Source organism: Poecilia reticulata, linkage group LG19, assembly GCF_000633615.1.
Source record: "Poecilia reticulata strain Guanapo linkage group LG19, Guppy_female_1.0+MT, whole genome shotgun sequence".
Lineage (NCBI taxonomy): Eukaryota > Metazoa > Chordata > Actinopteri > Cyprinodontiformes > Poeciliidae > Poecilia > Poecilia reticulata.
The window spans coordinates 2,748,895-2,767,136 of NC_024349.1; the positions used below are offsets into that span (position 1 = coordinate 2,748,895).

At 38.6% G+C, this 18,242-nt stretch overlaps 1 protein-coding gene across 3 annotated transcripts in view; it reads left to right on the forward strand.

Annotated features, from left to right (window-relative positions):
• Positions 1–3,589: 3,589 nt before the first annotated feature.
• The window catches only part of LOC103481161 (TOX high mobility group box family member 2-like), a 100,482-nt gene continuing 85,829 nt past the window's right edge, over positions 3,590–18,242 (forward strand). Inside the window, exons 1-2 of one of the 3 annotated variants that reach the window (XM_008436460.2) lie at positions 3,590–4,071; positions 4,181–4,345. In XM_008436460.2, coding sequence (XP_008434682.1) covers positions 4,241–4,345 — 105 coding nt within the window. In that variant the 5' untranslated portion in view covers positions 3,590–4,071; positions 4,181–4,240. Of the gene's footprint in view, positions 4,346–18,242 lie in introns of all 3 variants that reach the window. The other 2 variants (XM_008436461.2, XM_008436459.2) reach the window with 2 other exon arrangements.

Here is an 18,242-nt window from a genome sequence, read left to right on the forward strand (position 1 = left end):
ATTATGCAGTTTCAAACAGGTGATGTTTTTGAGGCCTAATTATATTAACTATATTCACACAAAATTATGGAAAGAAAATTAAAACAATCAAAACAATTAATTATAAGCATTAAAAACTCTAAGAAAAAAAAATATACATACATATGACAGAAATGATTATCCAAAGCAAGATGATCTATAATCAAAGCATTTGAATCATTTATTCACAGCTTCACTGTGTCTTTGATGCTCTCTAGTCTGTCTAGAAATAAACTGCAATCCACTTATAAAGCCTTTACAAAAAAAAGCATTTCTGGCATCTTTTGCTACATCAATAAACTGTAAGGAGAATATTGAGTAAATTTTCACTACTTCATTCTTAGGAGCATCGAGCATGAGACTAAACTGAGACTTTGGTAAGTTTGTTGCATATTTATTGAACTGAAAATCTTCCAGTTATGTGAGACTAAAACATAAGTTTTTTAATGAAAATTCTCTAAATCATTGTTGTAGCATGTCCGTCAATACAATCGTATAATCTAACAAGCACAGAACTTAAAGATAAGTGTGTTTACTTTTTCATATTATTTCAGTTTTGCATTGTTTTCTGAGCAGTACTAACTTTTATTGCTCTCCAATCGGGACAACCTGTGCTTTATCGCAACTGCAACTTTGTAAGTCATTACTTGGGTCCATGTGAGAGACAAGACTGAGGTGAACGCTTGCCTTTTTGTAACTCGGTGTTCAGTGCTCCTTTTTAGCCCTGTAAGGTCAAAGAAATATCACGTGCTGGTTCTGTTTGGAGATGAGTTTTCTGTTTAAATTAGCCCAGCAGCTCTCAGCAGTTTCCTTTTGTCTGCTGCATGCCTTACTCAAATCAAGCATCATTTCTGCAGAACACATCGGAGACAAATTATCTTATCCACCTTTCATCTTTCAAATTGGTATTTTTTTTTAATTTATTTAATTTTTTTTCATCTGCACCACATTTTACTTGATATTAAAGCAGGGCTGCATCTTTGTGCAGCACTAATTGCCATAGAGCTTCAGTAATTAAAGGACAATAAAGCCTTAGTAGTAATTAGTTTCTCTTGTTTGGTTGCTAGCCCATCAATTGTGCTTCAATAATACCGATCATTAGCATGCGCCTGGGCAGCGAGGGATGCTGGGAAAGAAGCCCTGCACACACAGCACTCCACATTCCATTCCCATGAAGCCATGGCACCAAGCCATGAGGTTAACCCTCTGTTTGCTGGGACGCCAGGAAGAGTGGCAGGATGTGCTCACCCTGTGGTAAGATCTCACCCCCAGTCCATGAGATTTGTCGAGAAGAGCTGCGGTCAGATACTCCCGTCACGTTTCGTGTGAGAACTATTGCATTCTTCTTAGAGTTACAGCCTCTTATAATTGAGACCAACTTAAAACGCTGTCTGTTACACTTTTAAGTTAATGGCAGGGGAGGCAGAAACATGATTTCCGTCTCTGAATTCATTGCAAAAATGAATGCAATCGGAGCTCTTTAAACAAAACGACACCAGCAGACTGTTGAGCGTTATTTTGAGGGCTGACTGTGAGGATGGGCTGTAAACTGTGGCACAGTAATAACGCTATGCAGCAGAAAATGTGCTCTGTTCTGTACTTTGCCTTGACATGATTGAAAGACAATGGTCCCATGGATAGGCCATTTCGACATCAAATGTGCATGCACATCACAGGGCAAGGGTGTGCTATCCATCACATTCGGAGAGCTGTCAGAGGTACGGCTCGCACAAGCCAGGTTTCTCCCACCCCACCCCTACTCCAAGTATTTGCAGCTGCGTGGCAATACAAGATTAAACCTTCTTGTATATATTCCACCCTGAACATGCCATTTGCTGTGCACCTTCCAAAACGCTTTGCACCGTTGTGTACGAGTCCGGGATTTTTCCTGTAGCAGGAGGCAGCCATGGGGGCCAACAGGCAAACCTAAAGATTTGCCGTCCCCCATCTCCAAACCGTCTTATACATACTATTTTTTTTTTAAATTCATATAAAATAGTTTGCAACGTTTGTTCTTTTGGAATATTTAATGACCCAATAATTAGTTGTGCTGTTGGCTTTTTCTTAAAGTAATAATAGAAGTAATTTTGATAGTAATGATGAAAGTGATTGTACCAATGATATTAATATTAATATAATTTATACTGTGAAAAGAGAAACAATGAAGTGAAAAATTTTTTTAGTAAAAAAAACAAAAAAAAAACATGTCATGTAGTAAAACTAGCCAGCTGAGTAAGTTTTAGGGCTCAAAAATGGATGATGCATTGTGGACTAAAATGAATTAATTTCATTTTTATGGACACTAAGTTTCATGGGGGCTAAGAGAAGCATGGGTTAGCTGATTTTCAGTTTGTAGGTAAAACATGAACATGAACAGAGTATTAGATTGTGTAAAATAATTCTAAAGAGCTGCCTGATCTTGGCTCCTGGTCCGGCCTGTCGTCCCCCCTGAACCTTAGGGTGATGTTTATCCCACGCTGGTGTCGATTTTGTTTTACAAACTCGGGGAGCGGAGGGATGGTCTCCCCCTTCTGAGTTTTATTTCACATCTATCCACATTTACATAACAACACATATAGACCTAAATACATGGAAGCAATCGTAACATAACGAGAACGTACGGACAGCATGCAGCAGCTAAGAAATTAAAAGTGGTGTTTTAAACTTTTATAACTCCAGCTGAGCAGAGACATTAAGTTCTTTCTGGGTTACCATTCTTATATATTACTAATTTTATCTCTGTTTTATAGTATTGTAGCCTTTTTTTCTTATACATTTCTGTTTGCCATCTTTGTCTCACTGCAGCCTGTTGTCCCAGACATTTAAGAAAGTGCAATGTGCAAGCCAAAAATGATCCTAAAATCATCATCTGAGTTCACTTATCAATACTTAACTTTTACTGTTTTGATCCATATATTTTGCTCAAGAAAGTTGAAAATTAATCAGTGAAACTCTATCATTTTCCTCTATATTCCAAGAAGGAATTCCTCACTATTGGCATTTTTAGAGTAAATCTGTTACCCAGAAAATTACTGCTACCATATTGTTCACTTAACAAAAAGAGAACACCCCCCCCCCAAAAAAAAACAAAAACAAAAACAAAGAAGATCAGCCTTTTATTTTTCCAACTCTTAGAAAACTTTAAAGGCACACTCCTGTTGGTTTTGTACCTAATTAGATACATTTTTGATCTCTAATCCAAATGTTTGCATGTCAGGAACTGGCTCAGCCATATAACACATTTATAATAAGATTAGCAATGTAAAAGTTAGAATAGTTATGTCATTTTGCCATTCATGATCATTATCGCATTACAGGACCTACTGATTGATTTATTGATTAAAAGTTGTTGGTCTACACAGTAAAGCAGAATAGGGAAAGGAAAAAAAACAACAACAAAAAAACAACAACATAAAAACATGGTCGGACTAAAAAGAGAGACTTTGTGCAGCCTCCTCCCATCCGCCTTGGCACAATAACCCAAATGGAAGCCTTTATGAAGCCCTGATGGAAGCAGAGTGCGCTTTATAATGCACAGCCGTGCACACTACTACATTTCCAGCTAATCAGAGGCGCGCAGTTGCAGAAAGGAGAGCGGTTGCCAAGGCAGCCACCAATCTCCCCTCCCCCCCTCTTTGCTCCCTCCGTTCCTCTTTCCCGTTTATTATCGGCAGAGGTCGCATGGCAGAGGGAAGTCCAACCACTTCTGTACTGGAACCAATGCAAGAATATGCAGCTCCATAACAAAGCCCGTATGGAGTCCTGAGAGCAGTGAAGGAAGCACGCGTCCGTGGAGGCTTTTTTAATTGTTAAAAAAAAAAAAAAAAAACGTGGAAAAAAAAAAGAACCCACAAAACAGGATCTAAGTTGGAGGTTTGCATTGTTTGGCCAACACGTGCGTACCACCAATGCATTTGCACTCTCCGTTTAGAGCGAGTGAGTGAGTCTGTTTCGCATCCTGGTGCCGGGCTCTGAAGGAGGACTGCGCATCAGCGGAGTTGGTACCGAAGTACGAATGCGAAGAGAAGCGAAGAGAAGAGAAGAGTGCACCGAGTAAAACTCCTGCACTTGTTTGGTTTTTTTTTTATTTTTTATTTTTTATTATTTCCAGTGTGTATAATTACTCCTACTTTCTTGTGCTTCTGGCGGTGTGTTTGACAAGACAACAGTGAGTGAAACACGCCGAAAGTGATTTCATGCCTTCAGTCTCGCTCAGCCTGAGATGGACGTGAGATTTTATCCTGCGCCCCCGGCAAATGTGGGTTCATGCTCCCTGCCGACTGATCCAAGTTGCCTGAGCTCGCTGGACTATTACCACTCGAACAAGGTAAATAAACGTCCGTGCTCTGTAATCCCGTATCACTTGTCTGTTTTGGAGAGAAATAATACATCCTGCAGCAGTCGCGCACTGTAAACGGATGCTTTTGTACGCGCTTTTGCCAAAAGGCAAACAATAATAATAATAAAAAAAAAATCCGTCAGGTGTGTGCAAGTAAAAGTGTACTAGATAAGCGTTAACTGAGACTTAACTAAGTAGTATTTGTTTTTGTTAAACAGCACTTAATTGATTTATTTTATTTATTTTTTGACAGTCTGCTGTTCAACTTTTTTCTTCTCCTCTACATACCTTTCATGATAATTACGTCCCTGTGGACGTTGCGCAGTTGTGTTTTGCATAAAGCTGGCATGACATCTCTCCAACCATAGGCAGAACAGAGGGAAATATATGCATTCCATAAAGCCCGCTCACTGCTGTCCGGTTCAGCATTACGCACTCCTTTCTGTAATTTCTTGGATGCTTTCCACATGGAGTTAGGCGATTAAATGGATGTGCGCCTTTAATACACAGTTAATTACTTTGCAGCGAGCCAAGCGCTGTCTGGTTGGTTTCTTTCGGTCAGTTTTGACAACCTGCGAGGTTTGTTTTCTTGACCTGCGCAGGTCCGCCGATGCAGCGCCGGTGGCCCTCACGGTAGGGAATGATAGCTTGATTCGTTAAGATGGATAAAGTAATTAATTAAGTCCTGTCTAACCCCCCCCCGTCCTCCCCCCACCAAAAAACAAAAAAACTAAACTGGCTTGTCATGTTGCAAATAGAATGGCTGGATTTTAACGAGCAGAAGCGACCCCACAGTATGACGGTGCCGCCACCATGTTTTGAGCTGGGGTCGACATTTTTAAAGCAATTTTATGTGTTAAAATAGTTGAAAACCGTGTATAATTTTCCTTCCACTTCACAACACTTCACAGTATTGCTGACGGGATGACAATGATATACGTTGACAACACAGTACCAAGTGCGAAGCAACACAAAAGAAGCACGCAAATTCCAAATATTAATGTGAACAGCAATTTTCAGCTCTTGAATTTGCTTCCATACAGTCTGCTTGAATTAGGAGTCGTTGTTGTCACTCACCACGGCTGGAAGGATAAATCCTCGGCCCCTACAGATGCTGACCTGCTGTCTGAAGTTGGTACGAGATTAAAGAATGGTTCAGAGTTCTGTCTTCTACAGATTAAAGATAGCTTTTGAGTTTAAGAAGGAGGGAATGATGCAAAAGTCAGTCGGGGATGTTTGCCTTTCGCTGTGTGGGCACTGGAAAATCTTTATAACCGAATGGAACAATCCTGTAGTCAAAGTCTCCAGGTTTCGGGTCATGAAAAGTTGTGTAACAGTGAACTTGACAGTTTTGATTTGAATGCCAGTGAAATGAGTACATTGTAAAACTTTTATTGATAAGGGAAGTTTTCACCTGCGACACATTAGTGGGATTTTTTTTTTTTTTAAACGGTCTCCCCCACCACCCTGAGCTCAGGCTATCTTTTTTTGTAGGTCAGATGTATTAGGATCATCCTCCATGCGGATAATCCAGAGAATACGCTGCTATCTATGCAGAGTGCATGAATCCTGGAAACAAAGCCACGAGATATTAGATGATATAAAGCACTTCTGTGAGAACGAGAGGGAGAAAGTGACTCTAACCACTGGTGCTGGCAATGAAGTGTGGCTTCCCTTAGAAATTACAAGTGTTCATTTAAATAATTAAAACTGCTCTACTCTCTTTACTCTGGGTTCTCTTTACAAAAGGAGCAGAAATTTTCTATCGTCACACGTGTAACACTAACTACTCCTCACTAGCGATGTAAATGAGACCGGCAGGGAATCGTTTGGTGTCCTTTTAACACAACGCACAAGGTCAAGTTCCTCTCTGAGAAAACTCGTCAAACCGACTGTGGCGTAAAACAGACGTACTGTAACGAACGAATCAGACGTGCCTCCTGTGAATTATCTCCGGCAGCCTTGGTTTGCAAGTTAATAAATTCCCCCCTTTTGAAGCTGCAGTTAAGGCCAGAGGCTAATCACTACATGGATGTGTTTCTTTAATGCTTGACTTTTCAGAATCATGTGGATATTTTTTTTTTTTTCGGTTGCATTATTAGCTTGTTGTCCTGCAGGTGCAGCATTATTAGAAAGAATACAAAATGGTTTAAATCTTTGGAGTAAAATCTAAGGTTCCCAAGTGCAGCCATATTGGAAGATAAGTAAAAGTAGCAATGTTTTCACTTTAGAGAAGTGATAAACAAACATTTGTAGCATTTTTGCATTACATCCACAAACTTTAATGCATTGCGTTGTGTTGTACATGACACACTATTAGAAAGTAGAGCATAGAGGAACAATAAAGCATGGTTTTGTTTAAAAAAAGTAAATAAAAATTTGAACTGTGCGGAATTCATTTAAGTTTAACCCACTCTACTATGATGCCCCTAAATAAAACCATGCAACAACCAACTGTCTTCACAAGTCTCACAATTAGGCAATAGAGTCTCTCTATGTGTCACTTAGTGCCAGCAGAAAATTAAAACTACATAAAACGCCAAACTTACCAATCCTACAGAGAAACATACTGATGGCAGCATCATGCTGTGGGGATGTTTCTCTTGAACAGGGATAGATGGAGACGCTGGTGTTGATAAAAGTGGCTGTGGCTTGTTGAACTTTTCAGTATTATTGTGTTGTATTTAAAAATGTCACTTTTAAATATTCAGCAGTTTAATATCTGAAAAACTAAATAGCTGTGATTTCTCTATACCTGTATTCTGAGCACAGCTAAAGGTGACCACCAGTGGCAGACGTTGGGATTTAAATAGAAAGTGTTTTATTAAAACAAACAATGCAAACTGAGACACAGTTGCGACATTTTAATTTTTTGGTTTTTTTGCAGTTTTTTACGCATTCAGAAGCTCCTTCTTTGCTACTCCATTGAGTGAGGAAGAGAATAGGCACAAGGAGAAGAGCGCAGCAGATTATATGTGAATTGCTTATTTGATATGCAAATATCATCTGTCATCTTAGTTGTTCACACTGCCGGACAGACGGACGTGCTATGTTTTGACTGACGACTCAAAAAGACAAAATAACGACGAGCTGGAGCGCCAGGAAATGCTGCACCATGAATGCGCACATGTTCTAATGAAGAAACTAGTTACCTTATCATCTTTAGCAATGACTTTTATGACGGATTAAATTAGCAGTTTAATAACTAAATATTAAAACGAACCGATTCTTTGAAAGAACCCAGTTCAAAATCCCTACATTTAAAGAAGTCGAAACTAAACCTGAAAACGTCTTGATGAACAGGAGTTATTTTAAGCACATTCTGAGGTTTGGTGAATCTTCACTCTACTTATAAAAATACAATAGGCACAACAAAAAAATGGAAATCTATGCTCACGTCCAACCTAAACTGAATCATTCAAAATAGATTAAGATGCCCTGACACACCAGTCGTAATCAGCAAAAACAAGTATTATTCCTTTTAAAAATAGTGTTAATAAAATGTAATTTTGTCCTCACGAACCCACTTAATGTGTCTAATCTTGTCTCATGAGTCAGATGTTTTGCCACACACCGAGACTGTAAATGTACCTGAAAGTGTAAAAATTTGGTACTGCAGGTTTTGCATCAGTCTCAGAGCAAAAGGCTCCCGTGACGGGATAATTTTCTATAGTTTCTACTCAGATGCGGCGGAGCACAACAGCAACACAACCTTTCAGACTCACAGCGAAATACAGAGTTTTGAAACTACTGAAGTAGACATCTTCAGGGTTATTTATAGATCTCCATGCATCATTTCAATCCGCACTTCATGTACTTTCACTGCTCGTTTCAAGCATCTCTTTTTTGGGGGGGTGGGGGCTGGGGGGGACATTCTTACCTTTTTCAAATGCTCGGCAGAGAAGAATCTTTTTGCAAAGTGAGAACAAGTAAAATGATTTATCTCTATAAACATCTGACATCAAAAACAGGACAAAGTTCACATTTCCTTCCTGTGAGGTGTTTTTTTTTCTTCTTTTTTTGTGCTGATCATGGACAAGGCAGAGAAGCTAAAGGAAATGATTTATGCAGCTGCAGATAATCAGAGTAAATATTTGTACACTGTGATAGTTGCTCATTTAAGATGCCACCTTCAATTCAGTTTCAGTTCAGTTTATTCATTTTACGCGACATCTCAAGACACTTTGGTAAAAAGTAATTTCTTACATTTTTATGGAGCTGAGTGTTAGCCAGTGCGATTGATTTCCTGTCTTTATTAGCCGACTCCATCATTTAACCGGAGAACAACTCAAGAACTACTTTCCTCTTATTTCAAAGTAAGGGCCTCAAACACAGATGCATTTAGGGGAAGATAATATTGTAATATTAAGGTTTAGAATATAGAATTGCTGCTTAAAATATTGATGATCTGCCAAAGCAGAGAGGTTGTGGATATCAGTTTCATTTTCCTCCTCCTTCTTCTGTTTTATAAATTAACTTTTAGGTGCTAGTAATCACTGACTTTTGCTTTTAACAACTACTATGGAGAAATGTTGGATTAACATTTAATTAGAATTACTGCATCAAATAAAGTTGACATCAACAGTTGTACAATTGTCACATGTTTGTTGGTCATCAAATGCAACAATGAAGATGCCAATCCTAACTAAGGCTAACTGCTAAAGAAATTAACTTCTCTGTGCTTTGATTTTCAAGACGGTTGTGATTGTTAGAGGCAGTAAAGACATCATATCTGAGGGTCCCTTTAGCCAAAATAATGCAAACATGCAGCTTGCACTCATTACAGTCTTATGAGACTCCAACACAGCTGGAGACTAAGTTAAAGTTTTAAATGTTAGATTTTAATTGATAAATTCCAATCTGCACAATGATTGTGTTTTGTATAACAGAAAGTATTAATGATTTATTTACAACATTTTTGTCTTTGATTTTATTGTCAACATAAGACCGCAAGCATCCAGTGACTTTAACACATGATCAGGCTTCCGGACGGTTATTTAATTAACTTGACTAAATGCAGTTAGTGTTGGAATGAGTCATATATCCCATCCTGGTTTTAGAGAGTAGGGGGGAAAAATAGCTTTTCTAGACCAAGTATAGAAAACAATCAGGTTTCCCCAATGACTGTAAACTGAATGCCTTTCGTTTGACCAGTGACTGACCTTTTTATTGTGGGTGTACAATGACTGACAGATCCTTTGTCTATGGAAATCATCTGCTTTGTTTGTCCCAATAAAATATTTCATTTTAGGCTTATTGCTGAGCATCTTCAAATAGGAATAGATTTGTCTTGAGCTTTAAATATGATTTGTTTTTTCCTTTTGGTGTGGCCCCGCAAATACTTTTGATGCAGCGATTTGGCTAGATTAGCAAAACTGTGCAAACTGAAGATAATCTGTTCAGTTTTTTCCTATTACATGAATACTCTGTGTATCCTTACAGTGATTTTAAATTTTTTTTACATAGGATTGTGATGTCATGACTTTGCTGTAAGAAATTTGTGATTTTATCATTTATATTGAAGCACTTGCCTTTCCGTCAAGGGCCAGTGGTTGGCTTAGACTAAAACTGGATATTCCTTTGCAAGACAAACCTGATCGTGACAAAAATATTGTGCCGTTTTAGTATCGCAAGATCTTCTGTGGTGTGATCTCGTTACACTCCTAACACACCAGCAGCTTGAGTGTGATGGGAAGCATTTGAAGTAAACACACACGTATTGTCTCATAACATGTCAAACTGTAATTCTACTGTGGCTACTTCACAGAGCAACTCTGGTTTGCTCTCAGAGGCAGGAACATGGTGCCTGCTCCTTTATTTGAATACCTTAATCAAACAGTGCTGACTGGTGCAGCTGGGGTGAGGTGCTTGTCTACAGTACAGCAAAAGGATAGAGTGCAGACAGAGTAGGGCCTGTGTTTATACACTTACGCCCCACCCAGCTCATATATCATCCCAACAACCGATATCTGCAAGGAGAAAAAAAAAGAAAAAAAAAACATAACTGAAGGGCTGTCTTTGTTAGTTGGTGGTCTTCTTTGCCTCAGATAAGCTGGGGAATGACGTGCTCCATTTGCATGCCTTATCACAGTTTTATTTTTTATGACAGCGCAGACATGCAAAGGGCTGAATTACCTTTTGTTGCTTTGTCCAACCACTTTCCATTAAGTGATCACCCTTTAAGTGAAGCAACCTTTTTTTTTTTTTTTTTGAATAAATACAGACAAAACATTATTTATTGTTTGATTTGGCGACACGCGAGAGTTATTTTTAATACCTCGAGAACTTGAACGTGGCCGTCGAAAATCAGCAATCCCTGTAATGCTGGCTGCGGTGTACGTTCACGGTGAGTCGTGTTTTCACTATTAGCTAATGACAAACTCTGTGGTATGTGACAGACGGGCAGAGGGGGAGAATGAAGGGATAAGAGAGAGTCAAATGGGTTGAAGTAATCAGCGGCCCCCCGTATGGGACGCTCTGGATGTGTGTGTGCGCATGTGTGCGTGTGCGCGTATGTGCATGTGTGACTGGGCATGCTAACTCTGGAGCATTCAAGCGTTTTGCTGACTATGGAGTCACAATCACAATTGCTTTCATAGCCCTGTGCAGAGGAAGGCCATGCATACCACAGTAAAGGCCGGTGACAGACTGCGAGCAGGGGCAGAGCAAAACCACCCACTAAATCGTATTCTCCTTGCACCGGCACACAGGGGAGATTTTAATGGGGATTCCAAGCATTTGAAATCATTTCAATAAAACTGCAACAGGCTCTTAGAGAGGCTGACTCAGTAAGCCTGTATGAGGTCCAGACATTTCCCTTACTTCTTGCGTTTTATTTATTAATATTCCTGCGTATTTCACACTGTTTGAGAAGCCATTTTTACCAACTGTTTGTGTTTGTTTATGGACATGCGTGGGACTTTTTACAAGATGATATGAACAGGATAGGAAAAAACAAAACAAAACATGAATATAGATAGGACACCTGGTCCTCAAGCAGCATTATTAATCACTTCTTCACCATTCAGATGCCTTGCATCTCTTTGTTTGACCTTTAAATGCTGTGTTTGATGTGTGCTATGAGAATTACATTTTGAATAGGTGTGTACATGCGTTTGTGTGTGTGCGTGTGTGTGTGTGTGTTAATGATGGGGGGAGGGTTGGTGTTGGTCCATGTGGTAATTATTGGTCATGCCGGTACCAAGCTACTTTCTCATTGCGGGCACCAGTGCATCCCCCTCAGCGTCTGTTATCATAATTAAGACCCACCGCACCAATGGAGTGCGCCTACATTAGTCAGCCCAAGCCTTCCCATGGGGCAGTGCGGTGATAGTCTCATTCTTACAGCAGAAGAAGACGGAGAAGGAAACAGAGCCAGCACCTGCTGCATAGGAGACCCCAGGATTAGTTCAGTGTTGATTATGTTATGTTAAAAGGATGAAAACACTGAGAGGTTTTCTTTAGTGTTTGGTTTCTCGTTGTTTTAGGCTAAAATGACGAAGCTGACCAATAAATATGCTTCTAGTAGAAGTTAGGTGAGAAGTGATTTCGACATGTTTTGAAGATATCTTTATTTATGTCATATTTGTCCTTCTGTATTTCTTACTTTGTTGAAGGTTTCTCTGAAAGAAGATCTAAATGGAGTTTTAACTGGATTTTTTTGTTGTTTTCTTTTAATAAAGTGACAACAAAAAAAGGTTAAGTGTACAACTATTTAAGTGACAAAGCAAAATAAAAAGTTAAACTGAAACTACTGTAATTGGTAGAAGTTTCTTTACAGACATGGATCCTTGTCTTTGGTTTTGAAAACTTTTTATTGTTGCAGTAAGATGCTTAGTTTCTTTTAAACATTACTGTTTTGGCAATGCCCACTCTTTGTGCTTTCTAAACTATAGACAAGGGTTTCATGATTACCAAACTTTGTTGTTAAAATGTTTCAGTGCAGACTTATCCGCTTCAATCTTGAAGGGTCAAATTATTTTAGATTTTGAACCACAGTATTTAAATCCATTCCAGATTCCCTTTTACTTTAGAGCTTTAAAGCAGATGCTAACTTTAACATCCTTACTGCTTAACGTTTAACCATTTGCATTATTGATTTCATATTGTATAAGTATAGTTTCTCTCACTCTGTGACAGAAGGTTTTTCTACTAATGGCCATGTTCAAAAGCAGTCCAAGCTTTCCTAAAACTTCTATATCCGAGTCAATGTTGGACGACTCCGTCAGGCAGCTCAAAAACTATTTCCTGTCTTACTTCAAAGTAAGAGCCTCAGAAAGATACACAGGGCATGAAGCTCAAAGCTGTTATATCAAGAAGTTAAAATACGAGCTTAAGTTCACCGCGCTGACAGCTGCTGGACGGCACTATGCATGCGGGAATTCACTTTGACGAGAGATAATGTGGTATTCTAACATTCAGTCTATCGATCTACTGCTAGCTTAAGCAGCATGCTAGCATGATCTGAGTCCGTCACAGTTTGCAGTTGATGCATTATTCCTCTGTTGAATGCCTGATACATTTTCCTGTCTTCAAGGGAAATGTCCTGCTCCAACAGGAGGCATGGGCCTGTTGGAAACGGTATGATAACTTTAGTTAAAAATATCAGGGTTTCATGATTATATTATGATTAAAGCTCTAAAAGGTGTTATTTTGCTATTTCTTTAGCATGGGCTGATCTTCACCCATTGACATGACCTGCTGCCTCCAGAGCCACTGCTGTTCTAAAACAACAATTAGGACAGACATGTGAATTTAACCATAACCTCTCCATGACCTCACCATGATCTCTACAGTCATAGTCAACTTTAATAGTCTTAGGAAGCTGCTTTTAGATCACAGGTGTGATGGTGAAATTTCATCCCCCTCTAAATGTGCGTGTTCATACTTGATTACATGATTTTTGGCACGTAGCACAAGCTATACCGATAAAGATTACATCCAATAGGAAAGTTGAATTTCCACTGCTTTAGTAGCTAAGACAAATCAGGTTAGTCGTCTTTTTATTGACGAATCATGTTGAAAGTATTTTAGATTCCAAGACGGCGTTTGATGTGTGGCAGATTATAAATATAAATGTTATGCACTCAGAAACAACAGAAGTCACAAGTGTGACCCCCTGTATATGAAATGCACATCCAGCTAAACAACTGCTTAAGTGAAGCTACTGAGCCTCTTGGTAATTTCGCTTAGAATTAGTCACATATACAACATCTCTACGTTGGGACTGAAGCTTGGAAACTAGCCTGAACTCTCAGAGCTACTAATGAGGAGTCATGATACCGCAGCTGATTTGATCTGCACTTTATCTCTGACCTGACAAAAAAACCAAAAACAAAACAAAATCAGTAAATTTTAGTGCTTTTGAAACTGACTTTTTCATGTCGCGCTACCTTGAAACCTGTAACCGGCCCATGCTTATCCAACACTCATGAATCGGATGAGTTAATTACATCACATCATGTCAGGACAGTGGTTGTTGAGGGCTGGAGTTGGAGATCCACTCTCTTCTGTGACTAGCTTGACTCCTCACCATGACACTGGTTTTCTTGCAGAATAAGTTTTTTACATGTTAATGCTGCCATAAAGAATATTTCTGAACCCCTTTCCTTGAATATCTGCGACGTGATTTCTATCTCCTGCTGACTTGGGAGCATACAATTGAAGGCCTATCTTTTATTCTGCAAATCCTTGGAAATGGCACAGTTTAACCGTCTGATTAGTGTCAAATTGCACTTTTGAATAGTTTTGCAATCCTCTCTTAATTCTGAACTTCACTCTTAAGAAGCTTTGGCATATGGACATTGCTGACTGTTTGAAAACTCCTGAGTAAATAAAACACACATTCAAATACCTTCTGCATCTGGATGAACCACTTCGTTGTTATGTGGTTTTCTGGGGGACCAGAGGTCAACATGGTAGAGATGGGTTAAAGCCCAGACATCTTACCCAAATAAAAATATGTCACAGTGTATATTTTTCCTTTGGTGACCTTAAGAGGTCCAGCCCTGAGAAAGGAAGGCACTCAAAGTTAAAATCCTAGTTACTAATTTCATCTTCTGAACAAAAATCGCTTTCAGATATTAATCTGTGTTCTTTAGCTTGTATCATAACCTTCAATTGTAGGTTAATTTTTTTTTCTTCACTGCAAATTTGAATGCATAGATGCACAAACACACTGTGAAAACAAACTATGCTGCATCCCAAAATGTGTATGAATTGTGCACGTGGAAGCATGGTGAAGGCAGAAAGCTGGACAAACATTCCCAGTTGTCTCAGCTTCCTGAGGTATGTCCTGTGCAAACACCGTGGGCCATAATTTAGAAGTTCCTTGCCAGGCATCTAAGTCTTGTTCCTTCATTTGTTTTTTAATGAATATCCTTTACAAATATTATTAGCCCGATGTTGATCTTCTGTCCCAATGTCCTTCAGAAAGTTAACTCAACGGACCGACACACAGACTAAAATGATCTGATTTCTTCTTGTATGGAGTCTGATATTTGAGTCAAGCAAATGTTTTGACAGCTGTCTTCCTCTCTGTGTTGATTAATCTCACTTTTGAATGGTAAAACCAGATTGCCACAAACACTTGTATTTATTTAGCGTTGCGTGATCGGACAGCGCATGATTGTTACGTACTGCCTTGCGATTCTGAATTTAGTTGTTCACGGTCTCTTCTTTGACTACCTCCCCTGTCCGTCGTCTGTCAAGAGTGTGTGTCTATCGTATGTGACATATTTAGCAGCCAGATATAATTGCTTGTGTAAGGCTATAATTGTCTGCATCCAATTCCGTCCGCTGACTGTGGTAGCCCACAGAGTCACCGAGGTAATCAAGCTGTGGGCTCATTCTTCCTCTCAGAGCTAATAATGAGCTCTATGATAACACACAATGGGTGGAGAGCAAGGAGCAACACAAAGCAGTGACAGTAACATAACTTCCTTACCATCCACGGTGTTGTTGTTTTCGGTTTGGGATTAAAGAGAATCCCTTTAAAGATGCAAACTTAGAGAAGTCTGCAAATGACCCACAGGTTGAAATCCAGGCGAAGGAGCTCCAGAAAAGGGCGACCGCTTTTTGGTGTTAATGTGTTTAGGAGCTACGCCAGTGAGTGACACAAATAAGAAACAAATAAGGCAAAAAAACACAATGTGTTTTTTAAAATTTTGACATATGGTCAGCGATGTTAGGCTATTGAACATCGCTGTGTGTTAACTAAGCTTCAGCAACCTCTGGGTGGTTCAGCGCATTTGTTAACACACAGGAAAAGGAAACTTTCAGGGAGCTTTATATAGAATTGTTAATAACACAGTAGACTGTAGTGAAAAACCAAAGTAGCATTTAACTGCCACAGCCCACAAGAGCCAAACAAATATATAATGTATGTGTGAGCATATTTAGTTTAAATGTTGCTATACCTTAGTGGTCAGAGATTCTGTTGTGATTCTACAGTTTTGTGCTGAAAACATATTCCTAAAAAATAAAATGTCAGTTTTTACCAAATTTCTGTCACTTTTGGATAATCCGCTGCTGTTGTCATGCTGAAATTACAAACATGAAATAGCAAAGATCTGAATTAACCTGAACTTCACTCAAGAGTTATTTTGGCTTGATCTGCGGTCATGATCTGTCATGTTTCATAAGAGCCAACTGGATCCAACAGAAATGGGGTGTTTAAAATGCTTAGAAAAGGGAGATCAGCTTTGTGGGAATGTATGTATGTAAACTGACTCAAGGCTAACAATATTGAACACATGACATATTCTTAAGGCTTATTATAAATATTTGCTTTCTAAGCTTTAAGTAAGGGGGAATAATTTTAAACATAGATATATAATAATTTTAATAAATGTAATATTGAGGGATCAAAGGTTTGTTTTAGAATCAAAACAGTGACAAAAAGAATAAAAAATTTCTTTAGCTATTTATCTCGGAGATCTGCATTCATGAATGTGAACATAAATCCATTTGCTTTTTAGAAACTTTTACCTTAATGGTTGCTACTCTCTGGAATAAACTGCGCTGTCGTTGCTTCAGTTAAACAGCAAAGGCCACAGTGAGCCCTGCTAGTGAAACGCCAGAAGCAGAAACAAGTGTTTGTCTCAGTCAGGCAGCGAAAGGGAGTGAAATTGAGCGATGGTCATGTTTTATTAAGCCTGATAATGCAGTCTAATCTGCGGCTTGGGTTACACATTGCTTTGTGGGTAATTAGAGATCATGTCGTATGGCGGGCCTGCTAAATAATTGCACTCCGCCCTAATCCCCTCCCACCCGTCTCCCCTAATTCTCTTTCCCTCCTTCTGCTGTGACAAACAGGCATGGCAGCCATACTTCAGGTAGCTTACTCATTAGTAAGTTTCTCCAGTGCTCCAAGATACTTGGAAATTTGCTTTTGTGCTCATAATTCAATAAGAGGAAGTCAACAGTAGAGTACTTTGTGGTTTGCTTTGTGGAACTTGTTAGATGAATGACTAATGCCTGCTGGCAAGTGCCCCAGGTTTACTATTACCAAAACAATGGCACTTGATACAGAGCCGGGCAGCCTTGGTTTTCACACAAACAGGAGCTCGGGCTGCTGTTTTCCTCTCTGAGCCCGAAATGCTGACTGCCCTATTGAGGCGTCAACCCTCATGCACAGAGGCACACACATAAAGGAAACTCTGAACTTGACGAGGTGACAGATTTTTGGGGGGAATAAAAACAACAACTGTCTTTCATCACCTATTGTTTCCAATATTTCCATTGTCAAAAACCCAGAAATGTTTCCATTTCTCTGCATTCAGCTGTTATAATGTGTGAAGCTATAGCAGCGTTTGACGCACACCGAAATAATAACTGAGTTTTCTCTTGACAACTAGTTTTTAGCTCTTTTATGCATTTTAGGTTGGAAATGATGCAATCATGTGCAGTTTTAGTGCAAAAGTGTCAGACTTTAAGCATAGAACAAACACGATGGGAAAAGTTCAACTTTGAGATGATGCCCTTGCCGTTTAATTTTATTATTTTTCTTCATGTTAGAGATATTAATTGAACCATTTGAGTATTATAGAGAACCTGTCAAGTTTATTTACAGTATGTATAAAAAAACCTTCAAATAAATTAATCTTATTTAAGTAGCACAATCTCCTAAGGAAAATATTTTTAAGAAATCTAATCTTTCATTTATTTAATGAGGGGAAAAACACATTTTGAAGCATTTTTTTCAATAGCATTACAAAAAGTACTTTTTTAATAACACATAAGCAAAATAAATACAGCTGATGCATTTTTAAGTTAATGCTTTTGAAATTCGACTAGCAGTTAGACATTTTTAATTGGTTAGCTCCATAACTTTTAAATATGACGTGACACAAGGCTGATTGCTTTTATACTTTGTTATGAGAATAATAAGAGAACATGTCACTTATTTAAATTTATGCTGAAATGTCTAAGCATAAATTTACTTAATGTCAAAGTAAGATGGGTACTTATCTTAATATGCTTCTACTAATGCAATAAGCAATATTTAAAAAAAAAGGTTTTTAAAAGAAGTTGTGACCAGGTTCAAAATCATTACTTCCTGTTACCTTGAGGAATGAATATGATGTAATGGAGAAACTTATTTCCTTCAGCCAGTTAGCTAATTGGGGAAAACAAGAGAGCATATTCTTCAAGTAGTGTAGATGTGTGATGAGATTCATAATTTGGGAAATGCTACAAAAAAAATTCAAAGCAATGTTCAAAAAGTTTTACATCAATGAAACTATGACAAACAATGCTGGATGAGAAACAAAGTTAGTCTTGCCAGTGTGGCAATAGAAGTTAAAAATAGTTTTCTAAGCTCCCAGCAGAAAATGACAGATTTTTATAGCATCTCAGGTTTATGCTATTCAACAACTGATATATA